At 39.8% G+C, this 21,229-nt stretch overlaps 1 protein-coding gene across 2 annotated transcripts in view; it reads right to left on the bottom strand.

The window, feature by feature from the left end:
- Positions 1–21,229, bottom strand: part of tusc3 (tumor suppressor candidate 3) — a 68,330-nt gene that overhangs the window by 35,416 nt on the left and 11,685 nt on the right. For both annotated transcript variants that reach the window (XM_034120759.1, XM_034120760.1), the window contains exon 2: positions 1,860–2,029. In XM_034120759.1, the coding sequence (XP_033976650.1) occupies positions 1,860–2,029 (170 nt within the window). The remainder of the gene's footprint in view (positions 1–1,859; positions 2,030–21,229) is intronic.

The raw sequence follows: 21,229 nt of genomic DNA, 5'->3' as shown, positions 1-21,229 counted from the left end.
GTATTACAATTAAATCACGGTCAAATATGTCCATCTTGTTGTAGTTGTAGCCCCCTTGCCAGCGATGCTCTCTCTAGTTTAGCATACTCAGCCTCGTTGTCTCTGGCCCTAGACCCACGATTTTATGAGGCCAGAAAAACTGTGAATTAGGACCCGCCGGCCGGTACTAGGCCAAGTGGAAACGCAACCAAAGACGGGCCGCTGACGTCACAGCCCTCTTAAACCGTGCTCCGCGCTGTAGTGGAAACGCGCCATTACAGTATCTTTTCCAGTTAGTTTAGCAACAGTATACAATATCAATAATAAACATCGACACAGTTCTGACTTGGTGTCTAGGATAACTTGGGGACTACTGATAAGATTATGAAAAGCAATATTTACTTTCTTTTGAAGGAAAATAAAATCGTTTTTTTGGAATATGCAAATGCTATCTGAATAAAAGGTTATGTTTGTTTTCAACATTCTATGAGGGAGAGTAAAGTGTGCATGCTATCATCGTAAACAGGTAAACAACAATGTCTACATAAAAACGTGAGTTTGTCTGAATAGCTAACTTACTCCTGTGTTTACTACAGGAGTTTTCTTTTTAAAGTAACTTTGGTTCATTAAGATTAAAAATAAAAGAGTTTAGGTAAAGGCCTATTATGCAAACTCCAATCCAATTTTAATTACTTTTATACATAAACATGTGTCCCTTCTGTGTAAAGAGATTCTGAAAGTTTCAGGAAAAAAGATTTGCTCTCTTTTTGTCCTGATCCATTTATAGAAAAACCTGTCTGAAAATGAGCTGATCAGATTTTGGCCACTTTATGATGTCATAACGAGTTTTTGGCTTGTTTAACCATTAGCCAATAACCAACCAAGGTAAACCCCCCCCCTTATCACCTGAATCTCCTCCTAGAGCACCATTGTGTTCTTTTTAACCAAATATCTCTCAGAGGGGCGTGGGGAGTGGCTCCTTATTTTCCTCTAAAGTAACAGACAGAGAATCAGCACTTTTGAAACAGGGCTGAAACAGAGGGGTTTATGGGATGCTACAATGATCTGTTTGGTGTTTCGAGCCAAACACTTCAGAGGCATGTTTTGTATATATCTGAGACCTATATTATATTGATGGAAAGAGTATAATAGGGGACCTTTAATGTCATTATCTGCTATGAACAACGATGAACTACGAGACCTGTACACTCGATCGTGGTTCTCATAACTGCACTGACACATCTCAAAGAGCTTCAGGACCATGGAAAGCTCCACACGCATGATGAAAACCAGTGCTGTGTGCAGAGCTGTCCGTGGTCCTGAAATACTGGGATTGTCAGGAAGTTAGCTAGATTCAAATATGAATTAAATGAAACTCTAAACTTAAATGTCAATCAAACTTCTAATCTTGTATTGGCATGTTTGACCCTGCTGTGTTGCTCCACAACTCTGCTGCAAACATGATGCAAGTCTGCTTTTGTAAATAAAAATCAAATGTAAAGCTTGCTACCGGGACTTTGGGAAAATCTCCTGATGTATGAAATGCTTTGAGTTTGCAAGTGTGAAAGCAGGTCTTGTTGGCCTTGTTCTGTGGAATGTATTCAGCCCCTTTGGAAGTACGGCAGGCTGTAGTTTCTTTGATCCAAATGTCAACGTGACCCACAGGTTGCTGTTATATAATGCTGTTTTCTGTGTTTCCAGAGGTGTGCAAGGGAATGTGTGTATGTGGAAGGAAAGTACATGAAATATCAGATGAGTTCTAGGACATCTGTGCTTGTGTGTATGATTCTTCTTAGAAGCAGAGAGGGATGGCTATTAAAGCAGGGGGAATGCAGATTATGGTCTGAGTGAGTGAGGGGTGTGTGTGTGTGTGTGTGTACCTGCAGACAGAGCACTGCCTCTGAGGCTGCAGGGCGGTGAACATGACGATGACAGAGTAGTTCCTGGGCGGGGCCTTGACGAAGCGACGGAACTTGTCCCCGTTCATCCGGACGACGGAGCGCCGAGAGGACCACTCCATCATCTGGTCCACCTTCTCCGACAGCAGGTTCTGAATAAAACACACAAGGAAAAGGGCAGTGAGGAAAATGCATCCCATTTAGACCTTAGATTCAAACAGGAATATTATTCCTTTGAGTCCAACAGAGTTAAGCGACAGCAGATTTTAAAAAGGAATTTAGATTATTTGAAATGTAAGAAACTCTTCAGTTGGAATGTCACTAAGTACCGTAATTTTCGGACTATAAGCCGCGACTTTTTTCCCATTTTTCGACCCTGCGGCTTATATAACGGTGCGGCTAATCTATGGATTCTTTCGCCAAAAAAAAGCTTTGCTCGTTTTGGACAGCATGAGGGCCCATATAACAGATTCTGTGAAAGCAGCCATCAAGAGCACAAACTCAATTCCAGCTGTGATTCCTGGGGGCACAACGAAGCATCTGCAGCCACTCGACATCAGTGTCAATCGTGCGTTCAAAGTGGCACTACGCGTTCAGTGGGAGGCGTGGATGACTAGCGGCAATAAATCATTCACCAAAACTGGTCGCATGCGAAAAGCAACTTTCGCTCAAGTTTGCGAGTGGATCCTGACAGCGTGGAGGAGTGTCAAAACATCCACGATCACCAACGGGTTCCGAAAGGCTGGACTGCTGCGTGATGAAGAGGAGGACGCCGCCACAGCTGAGGCCCTTCAGAGGCTGTTCGATTCCGACAGTGACGAAGAGGAGTTTGTTGGTTTTGAGAGCGACAACGAAGGAGAGAGGAGAGTGGCTGACGAAGCCACCCTGAGCCTGTTCGTTTCCGACACTGAAGATGAGGACTTTGGTGGTTTTAGTACGCAGGAAGAAGACGAAGATGAGGATTAATGACTTGACTTTTCTGGTTACAGCCGTGTACTGCACCTTAGCCTAAAAGATGAAGACGAGGATTAATGACTTTTCTGGTAGGCTGATTACCGTATATTTTAAGCAGCCGTGTTACTGCAACTTTAGGCTTACGCGCTTGGTGGTCCCCGTACCACTGGTTGAAAACCACTGCTGTAGATCACTGCCGGTACGTGCGCTGGGAGCGCACCGTTTAAGTTTGAAAGTTGAAAAGTTTGTGTGTCTGAAACGCTATGTGATACAGTACAGTTTACACAGCACAGTACATGTTCTGTAGCTACTATTGCACTAAATGGTAACACTTGAATACGTTATGCAACTTGTTTGTTGAAATGTTAATAAATGGGAGCTTCCTCAAACAGCCATCTCTTTCCCGACAATCCCCTCTGTGCACGAACCCTTACATATGGTAATTAAACATTAAAACACCTGCGGCTTATAGTCCAGTGCGGCTTATATATGTATACATCATTCAATTTAGCTGCTGCGGCTTATATTCAGGTGCGCCTTATAGTCCGAAAATTACGGTACATTACATTTGGAAAGTGTTTTCCGACTTGTTTGTGCAGCTTTATTAACTACATTTCAGAGAGAAATGTCAAATGTGTTATTATTATTATCAAGTGTTGTAGTTACTTTCCAGGTTGAAAATGAGCATATAAACACAAAGACAGTTTTAAATATGATACATTATTCGATTGATATTCCTCAAAAATATGAATGTTACATATTATTACAATTAAGCTCAAGATAGAACATATAAAGTTTGGTAGAAATAGTTGCTAATATATAAAGAGGAATACTTTTACTCTTATTCATGTAGTTCCGGTAATGCTGTAGTTCCATACTGGGCATTGCTACTTTTAATAATATGTATTCTGCCATCGCTCCTGTCATCGGAGAAAAAGCCCCAAAGAGAAGATGAAAGACATTCTTTAACATTCCGAAAGAATGACCCGTGTGTCCATTAATATCCCCCAGCTTGCCACAGAATTTATAAAAGTCCTTGATTTTGTTTCGCCCTAAAACAGTCTATTTATTTGTAATACATTCCAACTATTCAATGACCAGCGAGGAGCTGTACTTGATATGCTGGCTGCTTTGAAAAGGCTCGTACACAGCAAAGTGTTTCTGAATGCCAGTTCCTGAATCGTAATTTTAAATAGGCTGACTCTTGGCCTGTTTTGACTAATGGTATTCAAACAAAGTAATACAACACACCTAACCATTATTAATAAAGAAGGAGCTCTGGCTTCACAGTGTGTGTGTGTGTGTGTGTTTATGCATGTGTGTGTGTGTGTGTGTGTGTGTGTGTGTGTGTGTGTGTGTGTACAGGAGAGCCACAGTTCCGGGCTTTGTTTGTGTGTGAATTGTAGGTGCTGAATTAATCCGGTCCGGCTTAGCGAAAAGGTCACAACAGAGTCAGCATCGGAACATAACGCAAAAGGTGAACAACACAGGATACATGCGCACACAAAAACACCAGCTAGTGCCTTGGCAAAGTTTATAAAGCTGAAATGCTTATGATGGCAAATTCATACTGTGGGACTGGGTAAGGATTCAGTGTGTGTGTGCGTGTGCGTGTGCGTGTGCGTGTGCGTGTGCGTGTGCGCGTGTGTGTGTGTTTAGAGTTCTCAGCAGGACACTGCTTATTACCCAATAGCATCATGTTTGCTCGAATTGAACTCTGAACTGATGAATGATGAAATACTGACTCTGCTGATGAAACACTTGTTTTGCAGCTCATCAAACTGTACAGCAAAAAATCAGTACGAGAAACATATTTAAATTTAAAATCATTAAAAATATACTTGTTGTTGTGTGTTTGAACAAGACTGTACAAAATTGATGCTGAGGGTCTCGTTAATTTTTCATGAAATACTTTTTTCCACCATCTCCTGGTATGGTATGTTTTTATTTAAAATCAAAGAGCATTCTCGTCAAAGATGAATGTCATGCTTTTGGTTGATTAAATCATTCTTCTTATACTTTACCATCAGTAGTAATATAATTGACTTCTGTGTGATGGATCAGTTCTAAGCTGCTTCTCTATTGAATAAGAGAGGCAGCTACTTTCGTAAAAAAGCAGAAAGGAGTAAGACTTTTACCCGCCAGTAGAGAGATGACATTAGCTACAGGTGTATGAATGGTTTGAATTCCAGACAAACACAATACTACTACTAGTACTACTCTTAATGTTACTAAAGGCTAGACGCTGAACGAGCTCTATTTTGCTGAACAAGTAATAAACATAGCAGTGAACATAAATATGTGCATATTGTGCACACATTATTGTTTGGTTCTACATCAATTATTAAAATGTTTTGCTAACTGAGCAAGCAGAGTTGATGGTTTCAACACAATTCATACGTCTCGCTCTCAGTTGCCAGACAACATATGCAGCCGGTCTGGATTGAACAGAAGGGAATTTGATGCAGGGCTCGAGTGCCGCACAGAAGAGTGGCTTTCTGAGATTGCACTTTACACCGGCATTGACTTTACACCAGCTATATGGCTAATGCATCGTAGCAGTGTCCGAGGCCACTCCATGCACAGCGACTTCTCACTCTTTTTCTCTACATTCCTCTTTCTACCAAGTCGAATCTATTGGCTATCAAGTAGACAGTAGCTAAATAATTTAACACTGCGTCTTACTCCTACTGCTAATCGAGCACAACATCTCACTCTCACACAAAACACGAGCAGGCTTCAGACACGAAGCAAAGCATTAGATAGAGAAAATATCTCAAGGAAACTGCCTGGAGACAAGCCAAAAAGAAAATGTGGAAGAGATAAAGAAGAGAATGAGACAGACAATAATGTATTTTTGCCGTACTGCTTGTTCACTTCACACAATACAGCGTTAATGGGCCATGTAAAATGAGAGACGGGATTTACTAAGATAGCACGAAACACACACACACACACACACACACACACACACACACACACACACACACACACACACACACACACACACACACACACACACACACACACACACACACACACACACACACACACACACACACACACACACACACACACACACACACACACACACACACACACACACACACACACACACACACACACACACACACACACACACACACACACACACACACACACACACACACACACACACACACACACACACCACACACACACACACACACACACACACACACACACACACACACACACACACCACACACACACACACACACACACACACACACACACACACACACACACACACACACACACAACACACACACACACACACACCAATTTCATTCAGAAAATAGAACAGAACATCTTTTAAATAAAACTTGATTTAAGAAAAAGAGGGGGAATTAGAAATAAATGACCTGTCACTAATGAGAATACACCGTCTCAAATAAAAGGTTTAGTTCACATGTTGGTTGAGTTAAACGGCCTATATTAAAACATTTTGAGAAATCATTATTGTCTGTATCAAGTCATAATGATACATGTAAACTACCAAGTAGTAACATCACTTGTTAGGATCGATTAATGCACAGAGGTATTTAAATGCTGTATGTTAGACCTTCAAGTGACTCCCACACATCAGTGTTATGGCTCCCTCTCTTACTTGACCCACACACACACACGCATACAATAAATAAGCACCCTGAATGGCCTATGACCATTAAAAACATTTATTTTCTACCCCACTGAGCACAGCGGGCACTAAAATGAATCACATCTAGGGTGTGTGTGTGTGTGTGTGTGTATATATAAATAAGATGCAAACATGGTGGGAAGATATTCATTTTTATCCATCTGTATTTCTGTTACTCACTCTTTGAATGTCATAACCTCTGTCTCTCACACTCTCACAAACACACACTAGGTCATAGTGTGGGCGGCAGACTGTATCAGTAGCACTTTACTGTGGACTAAATCTCTCTCTAGTTTCCCATTTCCTCTCATTTGCCTTTCTAATTATGTCAATTTCTACTTGATCTTTGTAAGTCTTTTCTCCCTTTTCCCCCATTGTCAATCAATTCATCCTCGACTCCCAGTCGTCCCGCAAGTCACTACAGCAAGCTAAAAGCCATATATAGAATAAAGATGAATACAATGACTTTCAAAGAAAAACATTATAGCAAACAGAGCATCTGCAAACTGAGGCGATTTGATGAGATTAAACCACTGGAGGAGAAGAAGCACTTCCGAGTGAGGGGGAAAAGGATCAGGGAAGAGAAAATAAGAAACCGGAAGATGACACATGGAGTGTAAGGCAGAACTGGCTCATGCACTGATGACCACACCGCGAGAAGTTATGTTGTGCATTGAAGAAGACTGTTTTCTTTGTTCTTCTCTGCAAGCCAGTCAGCCGATCAGTCCCTCAACCAGCTAGGTATCCCGTCAGTTCATGTATTTAGTTATCAAGGTAGCTAAATAGTAAATCAGTAAACATATGGAAGCCAGTCACTCACACAATCAATTAGTGAATAAAGCAGGCATTGAGCTGCAGAGTAAGTTCACCTGTCAATCAGCTGAGTGGCTCAACGACGTAATTAGCCAAATAAGTATTATCACATCTGACCTGCACTGCATCCAGAGCAAATGGCACTTCCTGCCACCTTACAATTAAGTAAATAAAACATCTCAATCGTATAAGGAGAGCTGTAGCACATGCTCGCAGTAGTGGAGGAATGTTAAGATTTGTACTGTGGCTTCCGGGCAAATCTCTTCTCAAAATCCAAGTTGTTGTGAAGAGAAGTGCTTGACCTCACTCTTCAAACTGTGGTCTACACTTCAGAGAAATCCCAACTGTTACCAGATGTAAGTATCTATTGTGCCACCTAGATTTCTTACATTGATTTTCACTGACTAGAGGGCAAGCAGTTATTCACTTCCCCTTATCTCGAGAGCCATCGGAGAAGTTTGACACAGCAGCGGTTATAGTTTCATAGGTGGTAATCATGCCATCAGCGATAGAGGCAAAACAAAAGGAAGGATGGTTCACACTGCCCTCCACACAGGTTTGGAAAAAGGTAACGGTAGAATACAGTGCTAGGAAATGTATGCATGGTGGCCAGCTTGTTGTTATATTGCTTTACAGTTCCATTGTTGTTGAAACCCCACACCAGCACAGGATATCTAAGTGGTTTGTAGTAACTTGATGGGGACAGCCAAGATGTCCCCCCCAGCCGGCCAGGGGGTTGATCGCTGTACCTTCCCCATGAAAGGCTTACAGCATTTGTTCAATCCCCAATCCTTTGCTCCGAGCGGTGTAAACAGAGGTTTATTGTAAGTGAATGGGTCTCGGCTTTGGCCATCACGCTCCTATGCAGTTTCCTCCAATTCTCCCATTGAAAGAGGGATTACAGGAAATTGGCTTGGTGTAACAAGGAACAAAGCTCATCGCTCTCTCTCTCTCTTACTGACACACACACAGACAAAAAACACACACACACACACACACACACACACACAACCACAGAAAGTACGCTGCCCTTTTAAAAACAAACCGAAACGTAACTGAAACAAAACAAATGAGAAAGGAGAGAAAAGCACATTTCTCCTGATTTGGATGTGTTTTTGTTTTTACAGGAATTTAAAAGGTAGGGTAGGTAAGTTTGAGAAACCGGCTCGAGATACACTTTTTGTTATATTCCATGGAATGCTCTTAAGATATTTATTGCTATTGGGATGTTAAGTGCTTTGACAAAAAATCCATAAAAAAATGTCATCTGTGGAAGCCGTAGTACTGTAAAAAGTACGACCAATCATTTTAGCCGGCCCGGCTAAAATAACTGGATGGCCTACCTGCCTGTCAGCCTTCCATCTGTGCACAAACTTATCTCGTGCCCTCATTGGTCATGTGCGCGTTCGTGTGTGTTGGAGGAGGGGCTCTGTAAGGAAGTGTCAGATTTTTTCCAGCTGTGTATTTTCAAATTCGAGCGATCTCGAGCTGGTTTCTCCAAAATTACCTACCCCACCTTTAAGTGAAGGATTTAATTAAATAATAGAGAAGGGAGAAGATAACTGAGAGGTTAAAGTAAACACACATACAGTGTTGATAGAAAAATGTAAATCGGGATTAGAAGGAGCTAAGGAATTAAGCAAATTAAGCAGAAAAGGAGAAGGAATAGGTTAAAAGAAGGGGGTGAAAGAGAGCAACTAATATACGGGTGGTCTTTCCATACTGACATTCATAACACAGACATACCCCAATATAGCAGACCACACAAAAACATTGGAGGCAATAAATAAGATCTTGTTAATAAAGGCAGGGGAATACAGTTCATATGGTGATGTAAGTACACAAACCATCCCACGTTTGAATAGTGTGTATTTTTAAAGTTGCTTGTCAGGTGTAGTGTTTCCTTTATTCACCTTCATCGACTCAAACTCACATGCTTCCATAGTGACGGATCCAAATTTGTAAGCCAATAATCTGCAATTCCCAAAATATCGTGACTTGTCTGTAGAGGGGTTGGGGGTGGTGATTTGTCAGCTTATCTGTCTAATAACAATTATTTGAAATAAATGCATATTTCCCCTGCCTTTGTCCATGCGTCTTTCTGTCCGTCACCCTCTGGTGAATTATCTATTTATTTATTTTATCTTCTCCACATTAGCACCAGCGGTTATTTCTCCCTCAGTGATGCTTATAGAATATCTAAAGAGGTGTCTGTCTTTTATTTTGCTTACAGATTACAGTTCCTTTCTAAACCTCCCAGGCATGTGGTGACATTTTTAATCTCCTGTCATTTCCTTTCCCTAGGCCGCCTGTCTAAATCTTTTGTGTTTGTTGGTTAGGATGTCTGCGAGTTTCATCACGTTAACTTTTTCAGACGGTTTAAATGTTAGGAAGAGACTCATATTGAAGCTGGAATCCAATGTGAAAATGATGGAAAATGAATATGCTTTGCGTGTTGGGCTAGGTTCTCATTATAATAAACTTACTTTCAGACCACTCACTGAATTAAGACTTGAAAACTTCCTGGAATAAAGATATTTCTAAATGATAAGTTAAGATAACATGTTCATCTAAGGCTTTTACTTATTTATATTTCTGGAGTTGCTCTCTACTAGATTTTTTAAAGCTTGTATGTGTTAATTACATCCGTACAGCATGAGCAAGACAGGTGTTGGGGAGTAAGGGAATAATAATGCTGATTCACCACAAACACAGAAGTTATCCCAGTCATTTAGAACAACACACTATGTACACTTTATCAGTTCGAAAATAGGAGTAGCAAGCTACGTCTTGTGTATATTCACTAGGGCTGTACCCGAATATCCGAATATTCGGTCGTTGGTCTACTATTCGGTTTTCAATTTCGTTATTCGGTTATTCGTTTTTTTGGCACTGCGTCTGCCAAATTGAATTTATTGAAATCTCCAATATCAACGTAAGAGCTTGTGCCTCTTCGGGGGCACTTAACCATAAACGTTCTCCTTTACTTTCTCCGTCTTTATATGTAGATATTACTTTTCTCCGTTAATCTCCGCTCCTTTTCTCCATCACGTTGTTTCCATAGCAACAACAACTTTCTGTCAACAGCGCTAACTATCCTTCAAAATAAAAGCATGTCCATACAAAATAGGAAGCCAGACAAATTACACTTAAGACACATATACAACTGCAACGAAAGTAACAAACACAATGCAATATCCTTTTCAATTTCAAAGAACACAAATTGGGTTATATACATTAACAAATAACTATAAACAACAATACTGTAGAATAACAAAATGAATATTTGCTGCTGATTACTACCGAATGTCCGGAGCCCGAAAAATGGTATTCGGGACAGCCCTAATATTCACTGTGCTCAACCTCTACTCCAACCCCCCATAACCCAAGTCTTATTTGTATTTCTTCCCCTCTTTGCAGATATCATTTCTCTGAGGAAGCACATAGCTCCAATTGGGTTTACGGAGCATCAGAGGAGGAGATTTTGTTATTAAGGCGTCCCAATAAAAACTGGGGATGGACACATAGGGCAAGGGGCCAATGCAGGCACTCTGGGAACATATGGTCACTATGGAGCTCCCCACAATAAAGTCAAGAGATGGAGGGAGGAGGGGAAAGTAAATGAAAAATATGAAGGGACACGGGGGGAGGAATGAGAAAGAAAAGAGGGGAAATTGCCTGGGAAACTAAGTAAGAGAGAAACAAATATAAAAACAGACATACATAAAGCAAGAAACTGTAGTTTTATAATACATAAAGATATCATAGTGGAGACAAACATTGTATAAGCAGAATATGGTGAGACTGATAAGCAGGAACTGTGACGTGTGGGATTATATGTTGCATACAATATTAGATGCTGGTCAAATGTTCACTGAAAAAGATAAATCCTGGATATAGGTACCCAATTCCCAGTGGCTTCTGGGCAAAGATGATATTAGAGTGTGACAGTTAAGGACTTAAGATTGTACTTCCCTTCAAGTTCTATATCAACGCAAGCCTGCAGTTTGTCTAAAGCCTCAGTGCTGTCACATACCCTGTGTTCACCTTGGCACCAACAACCAGACAAGCTCAAATGATACCAAAACAAAACAAAATCACAATAGGTCTTCGCTCCGACTTTGTCGAGCTCAGGCCCTAACAATTGTTTGCTTACTTTTTCTTTTCTTTTTTTTGCCAAAAGCATGTTATAAAAGTCAGCACATGATTATCTAGCTAAATGCAAAGGAAAACACATTTGTGTGTAAATTAGTTTCCTGGAGGATTTACAGTGGTTGGGGGAATTTTATGAAAGCTTACAGCAGTCAACAGCAGGTGAAAATGTAATAAAAAAAGTGCATCACAGGATTTGAAAAAAGTAATTCAAAAATCCTTCAGGGGCTAGGAAGTCAAATCTATGCATGGCTGGAAAGAAAGGGAGGCTTTTTCTGTCTCGTAACGCACAATCTCTGGTAGTCTTGAGCCAGGAGAAAAAGGTAAGAAACACAGGCAAGCTGTGTAACAATCCCCAAGGCTGGAGCAATGGATACACATTTATTGGATTGACTTCAAACCCCGAGAAGGTCATATGTGATAAGTTGACCATAAAGAGTAACTTTTCCAATTCAGATCAAAGCTAACAATGACACTTTAGAAAGCACCAGCAGCATAACTAACATTGCTTTTCTGCCCTTAGAAAAATAAAGGAACAAAACAATCAATAGCAACTTCAGAAATAAAGAAAAATGCAATTTAACGGTTTGAAAACTACTATGAAACTTCAGGAAAAAGAAGAGAAAGAACATAAATGGAGCCCTAGAGATGTGTCGGTTGCAGCTAAGTTCGAAAGAGCATAAAGCTTATTTGGGGGCTCCTTCATCATCCCGACACATGCCTAATTCATCACAATGTAGGGGACATGCTACCATCAAGTCTTACTGTGCCTTAACATCTTTACTTCAGCTCACTCTTCCTCTAACCCTGAACCAGGCTTTAGTAAAAGACACATTTTCTTTCCACTTCGGAAATAATTATTAATTGTGGGTGAGTGAGTAATCGCAGAAATTCAACGTTCTGCATGGGGTCGCAGTCTCAGCGTGGCTGTGTGTGCAAAGTGTTCATTTACCTCCAATAAGAGTTCAGCTTCAAACATGTCAGTATGTGATCCAATGATTCAGACATAAATAGTCCAAATTGTGCATTCAGCTCGCTTAGTGGTTTTAGTAGCACGGGTCAGCTGGGGGAGGTTCTTTTGGTTTAATTGGGCACTGCAGAGAAAAGAGAAACAAATAGACCCAGCTTGATGTACCGACACATCCTTTTTAATCCATCTTACTTGAATTAGAAAGAAAAGTTTACTCAAGGCTACGAAAGGCTGTGTGTGTGAAGGAATGAAAGGCTGTGTTTAAACGTATTTTGAGCAATTAAAAGCTATCATTAACATATGACACCCTGAAAGTAACCAGCAGAGAAATGGAGACTACTGTAGATGGAGAGACTGATCAAATATTCAGTACATTTCAAAGGGGGATATGTGGGTAGAGTTAGACGCACTAAACCAATCATTTTACCAACAAATAAATATGAGTTTTGAGGCAAGATTTAGAAGAGCACTACCCAAATACTAGAGTAATTCAACAGAGCAGAGAGATTTCGTTTTTCTTTCTTTTTTTTTGTTGACTCATATTGACCATGCAGTTGCTTCTTCTCACAAACACCATGTTGCAAGGTCAGTTTGCACTCTGAGCTAAAGTGAGGCTCTGTTAGTACAAATAGGCCTGTTACATTACATTGCATTTAGCTGACGCTTTATCCAAAGCGACTTACAATAAGTGCATTCGACCAGGAAGATACAAACTTATACAAACTGTCGCGATAATCAATACATTGACTTATCGTACGATAAATAAAAATTGACTCAATAACTTTTCTGAGCTCGATAAATTGCCGTTTACATGCGTGTTTGTTTACATAAGGATGTGACCAGCATTTTAGCCCGGCAGCTGTGGCTGCCAGCCCGGCGGGCTGTGAGGGGCGGGGTTCACACACAGCCCATGACACAGCCAGGTCAGGACACTCCACGTGCAGCAGCCAAATTAATAATAAAGAGACAAGCAGGAGACAACGTGTGACGTACTCGAGGGGAATTTGAAGTTAAATGGAAGTGGTTGCAAAACCTAATACCACATCAACGAGGCGAACCTACGGACTTGAATGAGCCGGGCGGTGTGTCGCATTTGTTTAAAAAAAGGTAGCAACAAAAGCTAGCAATACGACCAACCTTAAACTGCACCTGAAACACAACCTACCCATTCCGTTTTCCCAGCTGGGAGCAAACATGGCAGCTGGAGATGGAGAGCCCCCACCTTCCCGACAATTTGCAATCAAAGATGCATTTGCCCGACAATGCAAACATGTTGGTGTTCCTTGCTCGAAATCTTTGAAATACAGATTTGGATATGGCCTGTAGAGGCATCTGGGTCTTTGTATGGACAGTGGACTGTACAGTTGACTGTTGTTTTAAGGAGGGTTTTTTGCTTGTGAGACAATGTGTGCATATATATATATATTAGGGCTGTCAGTCGATTAAAATATTTAATCGCATGATTGTCCATAGTTAATCGCGATTAATCGCAAATTAATCGCACATTTTTTATCTGTTCTAAATGTACCATATATATATATATATATATATATATATATATATATATATATATATATATATATATATATATATATATAATATTAGGGCTGTCAAGTTAACGCGTTAATAACGCATTAACGCCACTAATTATTTTAACGCATGTGTATTTTTTTGTCCTCGGCCGCCGTAGTTTCAGAGCGCATCGAGTTTAAAATACCATCTACAAGCTGATGCTGACAGCCCCGCTCCTGCTGCCCGCTTGTGGCAGACCACACTTCCACGCTCACCGGCAGGCCCGGACTGGCCATCGGGAGGACCGGGAGGGTGTGTGTATGTGTGGCGCGAGCGAAGCACACCTTACGTGTTGTTGTTAGCATCTGGTGCTAGCTAGCTGAGCTAACGGATATAAGGAGCTGTTTCAATGAAAACAGAGGAGCGACATTTCGCCGACAACTGCGCCGAGCACTTGACTTTATGCAGGTAGCCAGACAGCACACTCAGCACGGATAGTGCCGCAACACAGCTCATACACACAGGCATATATGCCTTGAGCTGCACATAGCTCCAACTATCCTCCACACACACACACACACACAGTATTGTATGAGAGAGGTTCCAGGTTGAATTGAGGCGAATATTTGTAATGTTCAGAGGTTGTTGTGTTTAATATTCATGAGAATATTTGTCATTGTTCAAATGATAATAAACAAACATATAAAGCATAGTTGTCCACTCATATGTTGATAAGAGTATTAAAAACTTGAAAAATATCCCTCTAAGGTACATTACTATATATATATATATATATATATATATATATATATATATATATATATATATAAGAGAGAGCTCTGTTTTCCAGCCTGAGTCTATTTAATTGATTGTTTTGGTTGTGTGTGATTTTAATTAATTTGTTATAATTAAATGTCAGGGCTCGACAGTAACGGTTGCCAGGTTGCCATTGGCAACCATTCAGAAAAAATGTCAACCACTTCTTGGCCTTTGGTTGCCATCAGTGGCAACCAGTTTTTAACATAAAGAAATAAGGACAGCAAACGGCAAAATGTGCACCCCAAAATAGATAAATGTTAATTATTTGTATATTAAGAGTGATATTTAATTATTGTTGTGACCAGTCGGAACCTGATACTTAAGTTGCACGTGCATTGGTGTGGTTAGGGAGCCAGAAAGCGATGCACGTTTACTCGCGTGCGCGGTGTGCCGTGTGTTTGTTTTACAAAAAATGGCAAAGCAAATTAAGTTGTTTGACTGTGCGGTAAAAAGTTCAGCCAACCCGTCAACATCTCAAACGAATGTTCAAAGTGATTCAACTGATAAAGCGCAAGGTGAACCCGAACGAAAAGCAAAGAGGAAATGGGTAAAGTCTTGGGAGGCGAAACATTCTGCTCCGTTGTCCATTCACTTCTGGTAAAAGTTCCTTCAAAATAAGAGTCCCAATCTTATTACTACCAAAATAAAAGTGCAAAACGAAACTTTACAATAGAAACATATTGGCATAAAAATATAATTACTTCTATAAAAAGATAACACATTTTAAATATAGTTAAAGACATATTAAAAGGTAATTTACAGCATTAATAATTAATATCTAATTCTTAACTGTGAATGGTTTTCATTTATTTAACATTAGAAATGTATTAGTCTGGCCAATGACAGAACCACAATCAAGACTTCAATGCTGAAGGGCCAATGGATCTATGGTGGGGATCAGCACAAAGGTCAAGAAAACCCACATTTGAAAGGGAGACAACGGATGACCAAGATACTAGTGACTCTGTGAAGAACATAACAGCTGCACTACTGGTATTTTGTATTCCAGCAATTGAGGGTGGACAAGTTTACTACCACTTAAGTTTCAAATAATTGTGTTAATTACTTGTTGTAATAAAATTGTGTCACATTTTCATTATTAAGTTGATGTATAACTGTATAGTATCTTAATTATTTAAAATATAAGGTGGCTAAAAATGGCAACCGTATTTTCAGTTTTGGCAACCAAAAGCTGATGCCTGGTTGCCAGCCTGGCAACCACTTTTAAAAGTTAGCGTTGAGCCCTGAATGTATTTGTTTTATTTATTATATATAATTGATATATTTGAATATTATTTCACATTTCATTTGCAATGTTAAATGTTCAATAAAAAGTTCTGTTTGAAAGGATGTACTTGAATTATTATTATTATATATTATCATTATGTCAGTGGTCTAAAATGGTCTTACAATGGTGACGACAATATTATCGTTTATCGCAATAATTTCCGGGAAAATGTATCGTCCAACAAAATTAATTATCGTGACAGGCCTAAGTACAAATATTATTATTCCTGTCAATGCTTTACAAGATTTGCGCCAACCAGTTCATGGTAAGAATTGTTTAGTGAAAGATCTAGTTTTGCAAAGTTTGTTAAAGTATGCCTCAAACAAGGAAATGTTTCGGAGCATTTGTAATCAGCAGATAACTTTTACTATAACAGTGAGGAAATGTTCAAAACAACACTAAAACACCAGCTACAGCAAGCTTGTTAGATGAATAAAAACTGAGCGTAACAGATTTCAGTGTGAACATCAGATGTCCCAATGTCTCACAGATGTGGGTCACCGTTTATCATCATCGCTTGATTACGCTTTGCTGCGAGGTAGTCAAAGAAACACCATTTTACATATGATGGGCTAGTTATATCAACAACACTTTGCCACCCAAGAAAACATTTTTTCCAATTCTCTGATTTAAAGAAATACTCCAATCCTACCGCCAGCTGGACGGTGTTGCTGTCCAATAAAATGTTTCCAGGTACAGAGGCTGTGACCTCAATTAATTAATTCTGTTAACTTTATAACAGCAATGATTGCTACTAGATGAAACAGAGATTGGAACTACTGGCAGAAGTGTAAAGCAAAGGACAAGGTGAAGGTGAGGTGTTTGGGTTTCTTGAGGTCATGAAGTTGCAGTCCTGTCTGACTACCAGGTCAGCTGCCTTCCTCGTTTCTGCTTCCCAGGTGGGATGTGTCTCACTACTGTGTGACCTTTAGCTCTGAACCTTCCATTTACAGCTCTCTCTCTCTGTCTTTGAGCTTCATGCACCTGCCAATCTGCAAGCAGTGAACACTTTTAATGGTTGAAGTCAAGGCCAAGCGCTCTATGCACATATAAGCATATTAGAAATACAAGTGTAATTGGCCTAGTATGCTACCTCATTAGCCTTTGGAACTAAAACTTCTATGGTGCCTAATAACTGTGAGCCTAATGTGCTCCTCATTAGCCTCATAAGCTATTTATATGTATTATTTGGTTCTGCTTAGGTGAGCATTCAGTCTCACTAGACCTATTACACGTAGAAGAATAACAGCTTTTGAGTGCCCTTCAGAGGATAATCTCTAAAAATATCACAAGTATACCTGACTTTATTGTGAAAAGGATACACTAACTACCCACCTGGGTTATACTAAGATAGATCTTCACCTCAGGTAAATGTGCTGCCTACAACTATGGGCAGTGTGCCATTTGTTGGATGAGCCATTTCTTATAAACAATATGTTTCATGATTGGGTGAAAAGGGAAAACATAAGGACAGCTGCTTTGAATTGCATAGATAGATTGATACACGATTCATATTCTTACATTAATAATGTGTAAGTGTCTGTCTGTTTCTTAACTCTTGTGTCACTGTTAAGCGTTTTTTTTTTTATTCTTACGTGTACAATGCATAAATTAGAATATGTATGTATACTAAAAAAAGCTATCATACTGTATGCTGGCCATTTCTTAAGCTTTTGCTCTGCCGCGAAGTGCTAAATTAGTTTATGACTCACAAAGTGTATTTCAGAGTTTTTCTCTCCCCTACAGAGAGAAAGTATTACTAATTTCACGGGGAGAGGAAACGGTGATTAATCATATTGTTGCCATAAAACAAAATATTACCTTTGGTACCAGTTGCCTAAAAAGTGTTGTGCAATGCTTTGGAAAAAGTAGGATAGTCAGGCATAGTTTTTTTTTCCCCAAGCAAAACATTACACATGAAGATAGGTGATATAACGAGTACAGCTATGGCTTTTGTTAAGTTGCTGTTACACAATGTTGAAACTCAGAAGAATGTACAAAATGACATGCTGAGAGCATCTTGTATATTACAAATACACACTTGTGCCGCGTTATTAAAACCTTGGTTTGATAATCATTCAGACCTGATTGGCCTGGCCTACGGACTCATTTCGGGTACAGCCGACAAAAAAAGGCACTAAGGATAAGCTGCATACGAGAAATGTACTTATTTTGTAGCCTGGAAAAAAATGCATGCATTATAAGCTTCTCTGAAATGACAGGCTATAATGAAATGTAACTTCTTCAAGGCGAGCAAGCTACAACTGTCTTACCGCCAACTGTAAAGTGTCATTCTCACAAGGGAAATGGTGAGATAGTTGCACTTATCATATCGCGCTTGGAGCTCGGCTGGTTCGACTAATTGGTGGGTCAATAATATGAACAGCTGGGAAGGGGAGTGACCACCAGTTGCTCCGTTCAAACAAGGAGCGCAACAATCATTACAAATCAAGCTCCTCATTAAAGACATGATCTGTCAGCCATAGTTCAAAGAGCCTCCTTGTACTCTCCTTGTTTATTTATAACAGGCTAGGCTTTTACTGAATTCCAGCTGGGCTTTATAAACTCTGGGATTCAAATCTTGTTCAATATAAAACAGATTTGGCCATGATTTTATTTAACCATACTCATACATTCAGATGTTGTATCGTTTCCTATTCCGATGTCCTCTTGCAAAGCGAATTTGAGTAAATAATTTACAGTAATACAAAATAAAAAGATAAATGCAACAGAGCTACCCTTTGCTTCATGTGCCGCAGTCCCCCACAACTGTTAATAAAGACAGACGTACTTCTCTTCACTATCACTCTTTGATTTGACCCGTTTTATTCAAGAGGAGATTTCCCAAGGCTAATGATAAAAAAGTGAGAGCATTTAAAGTTGTTCAACCATTTTAAACCCAAAATGCTTAATTTTGTTCCATCACTTGACTCTCCTAACCCCTCGATTCCACCGGGTCCGTCTGCGTCGCGGTTTTGGTCCGGCCTCCTCCGGCGTCATACCCTACTGGGCGCGTTTCAGAAGCATTTCAGAAGCGGAGCGTCTTGCCTGCCGGCTCGCAGTTTTTGTTGATTTGAGCATATTTCCTGGACAGGCTACTTTGTACAGACAAAGTTAATAATAATTGTAATATCCCAGTTATAAACGACATGAATCAAAGATGTGTTGCTGTATTTTAGTGGTAATAAAATGCATCCATCATCATCATAATTAATTAATATATATATATATATATATATATATATATATATATATATATATATATATATATATATATATATATATATATATATATAACTCGGCCGTAACGCGGCCGTAACGCGGCCGTAACGCGACGCAGACGGACCCGGTGGAATCTAGGGGTAACTCCTCTGCTGGATTGATAACTGAAGTGATATTGGCCTTGTTGGAGGCGATAAAAAACTACTTTGACTCACAACTTTACTCATCCTAACCAAGGTAACGATGTGCGTGCCTGTGTTTATGATACTGAATAGTTTGCAGTTTGTAGCCACTGTATAAGACTTGCAATCTCAAAGCCTCGAGAAAATTCATGTATAGGCTATTGAGAAAAATCTCAGTGCATTGTGGTTGCCAAATTAAATATGTCCCCTGTGTTTGTTGAGGTTAATGTCACTTTAAGGATATTCTTAAAGTGTAAAACATCAAAACCGTTGTCGGGAAAAAATAGTGGCAAAGAAAGTGAGAAACTAAGAGGAAGAGAGAAAAAGACCAGGGGCCTCATTTATAAAGGGATATACGCTCAAAAAATGGCGTACGCCAGTTTCTACGCAATGTTTGCGATTTATAAAATACTAACTTGACGGGAAAATGTGCGGTCCTCCACGCAAACTCTAACCCATGCGTACGCACTAAGCACACAAACGGGAGAGACGAGAAACTGCGACACCGTTGGCAGAAGGAAGAATGGAGAGAAATATGTGGAAATAATACCATAAATAAAATGTTACCTCTCATTTATCAAATATGAAGAATTCATTTTCAAACATTGATTAAAGCCAATCTTAAAATGATTAAACAAACGCCTGTTTGAGACTCCTCAGTGCACACAAAAACATAACTTGGAGAAATAAATAAATACGGATATGCTATTTAAAACCACCTCGAATATGTTGTGTTAATGTTATGAAATGTTTTCTCATACATGATGCGGTAAGCAGGAGGACAGAATTACGTCTAAACTGACGCCGTTTTGCATTTCTATAGGTTGTAGATACGAGCATGGTTTTATATACTATCACGTGTAATCGTGTATGCCGTTTGCCAAGACTTGATAAGTCGCTCGTAAAACACAGGAGGTATGGAAACTATAGAACACCGTGGTAAATTGTACAGCTAATATAACACAACACATTGTATTTCCTTTAACTGGTGGATTATGGATATATAGTTGCTGATCGACAGCTGGAACACAAACCACCAAATACAACAAAAATAATTCAGATCCAGTCGTCATGACTCCACTCCGGAGGGATTCCCCGATCATTTCTTAGTTTCTCATCAAGGGGGGGTCTCCTGTCCCCGGTACAAACACACTGCCTGAGGAAGGTTATGTGTATTTTTTTTGTCATTAACTTTTTTCGGACCACTTATTTATTTTGGTGACGATCCGACCTCCATGCTGCTACTCTGGTTCAAACTGCATCCACCAAACAATATGATTTATCTCCACCTCCCCAAAATAACCAAAATCTGACACGGTGCGAGATGTCTTTTTTAGCTGTTCTATCGTAATTTCCTGCGATCTTCTTCATGCAGTCAGTCAGAATGAATGAATGAATGGGCGTTTCTTTGACTATGTATAGGCAAATATGGGCGTTACGAGTCGATTGTGATTTATAAAGGGAAACAGGCGTAGGGAGTGCCGTACGCACTTCCCTCGCCGGTACGCAATGTTTTGTGAATCGGAAAATGGCGGAACATTTATGTACCTATTTTTGTGCTTTGTACTACGTAAGCAACCTTCCTACGTCAATCCTACGCAAGGCGTTATAAATGAGGCCCCAGGTCTGACAGAAAATGTCATTTAGCTTTTATCCTGACGCTTTTATGCTTCAGTTCATCATGTTGTATTACCTTATTGCTCAGTGTGTGTATTTAATGACTTATTTGGGTTCCATAAATATCCTGTCAGTTAGACGGAG

Source organism: Trematomus bernacchii, unplaced genomic scaffold, assembly GCF_902827165.1.
Source record: "Trematomus bernacchii unplaced genomic scaffold, fTreBer1.1, whole genome shotgun sequence".
NCBI lineage: Eukaryota > Metazoa > Chordata > Actinopteri > Perciformes > Nototheniidae > Trematomus > Trematomus bernacchii.
Note: the sequence above shows the minus strand (reverse complement) of the source record. Positions and strands in the feature narration are given on the sequence as shown.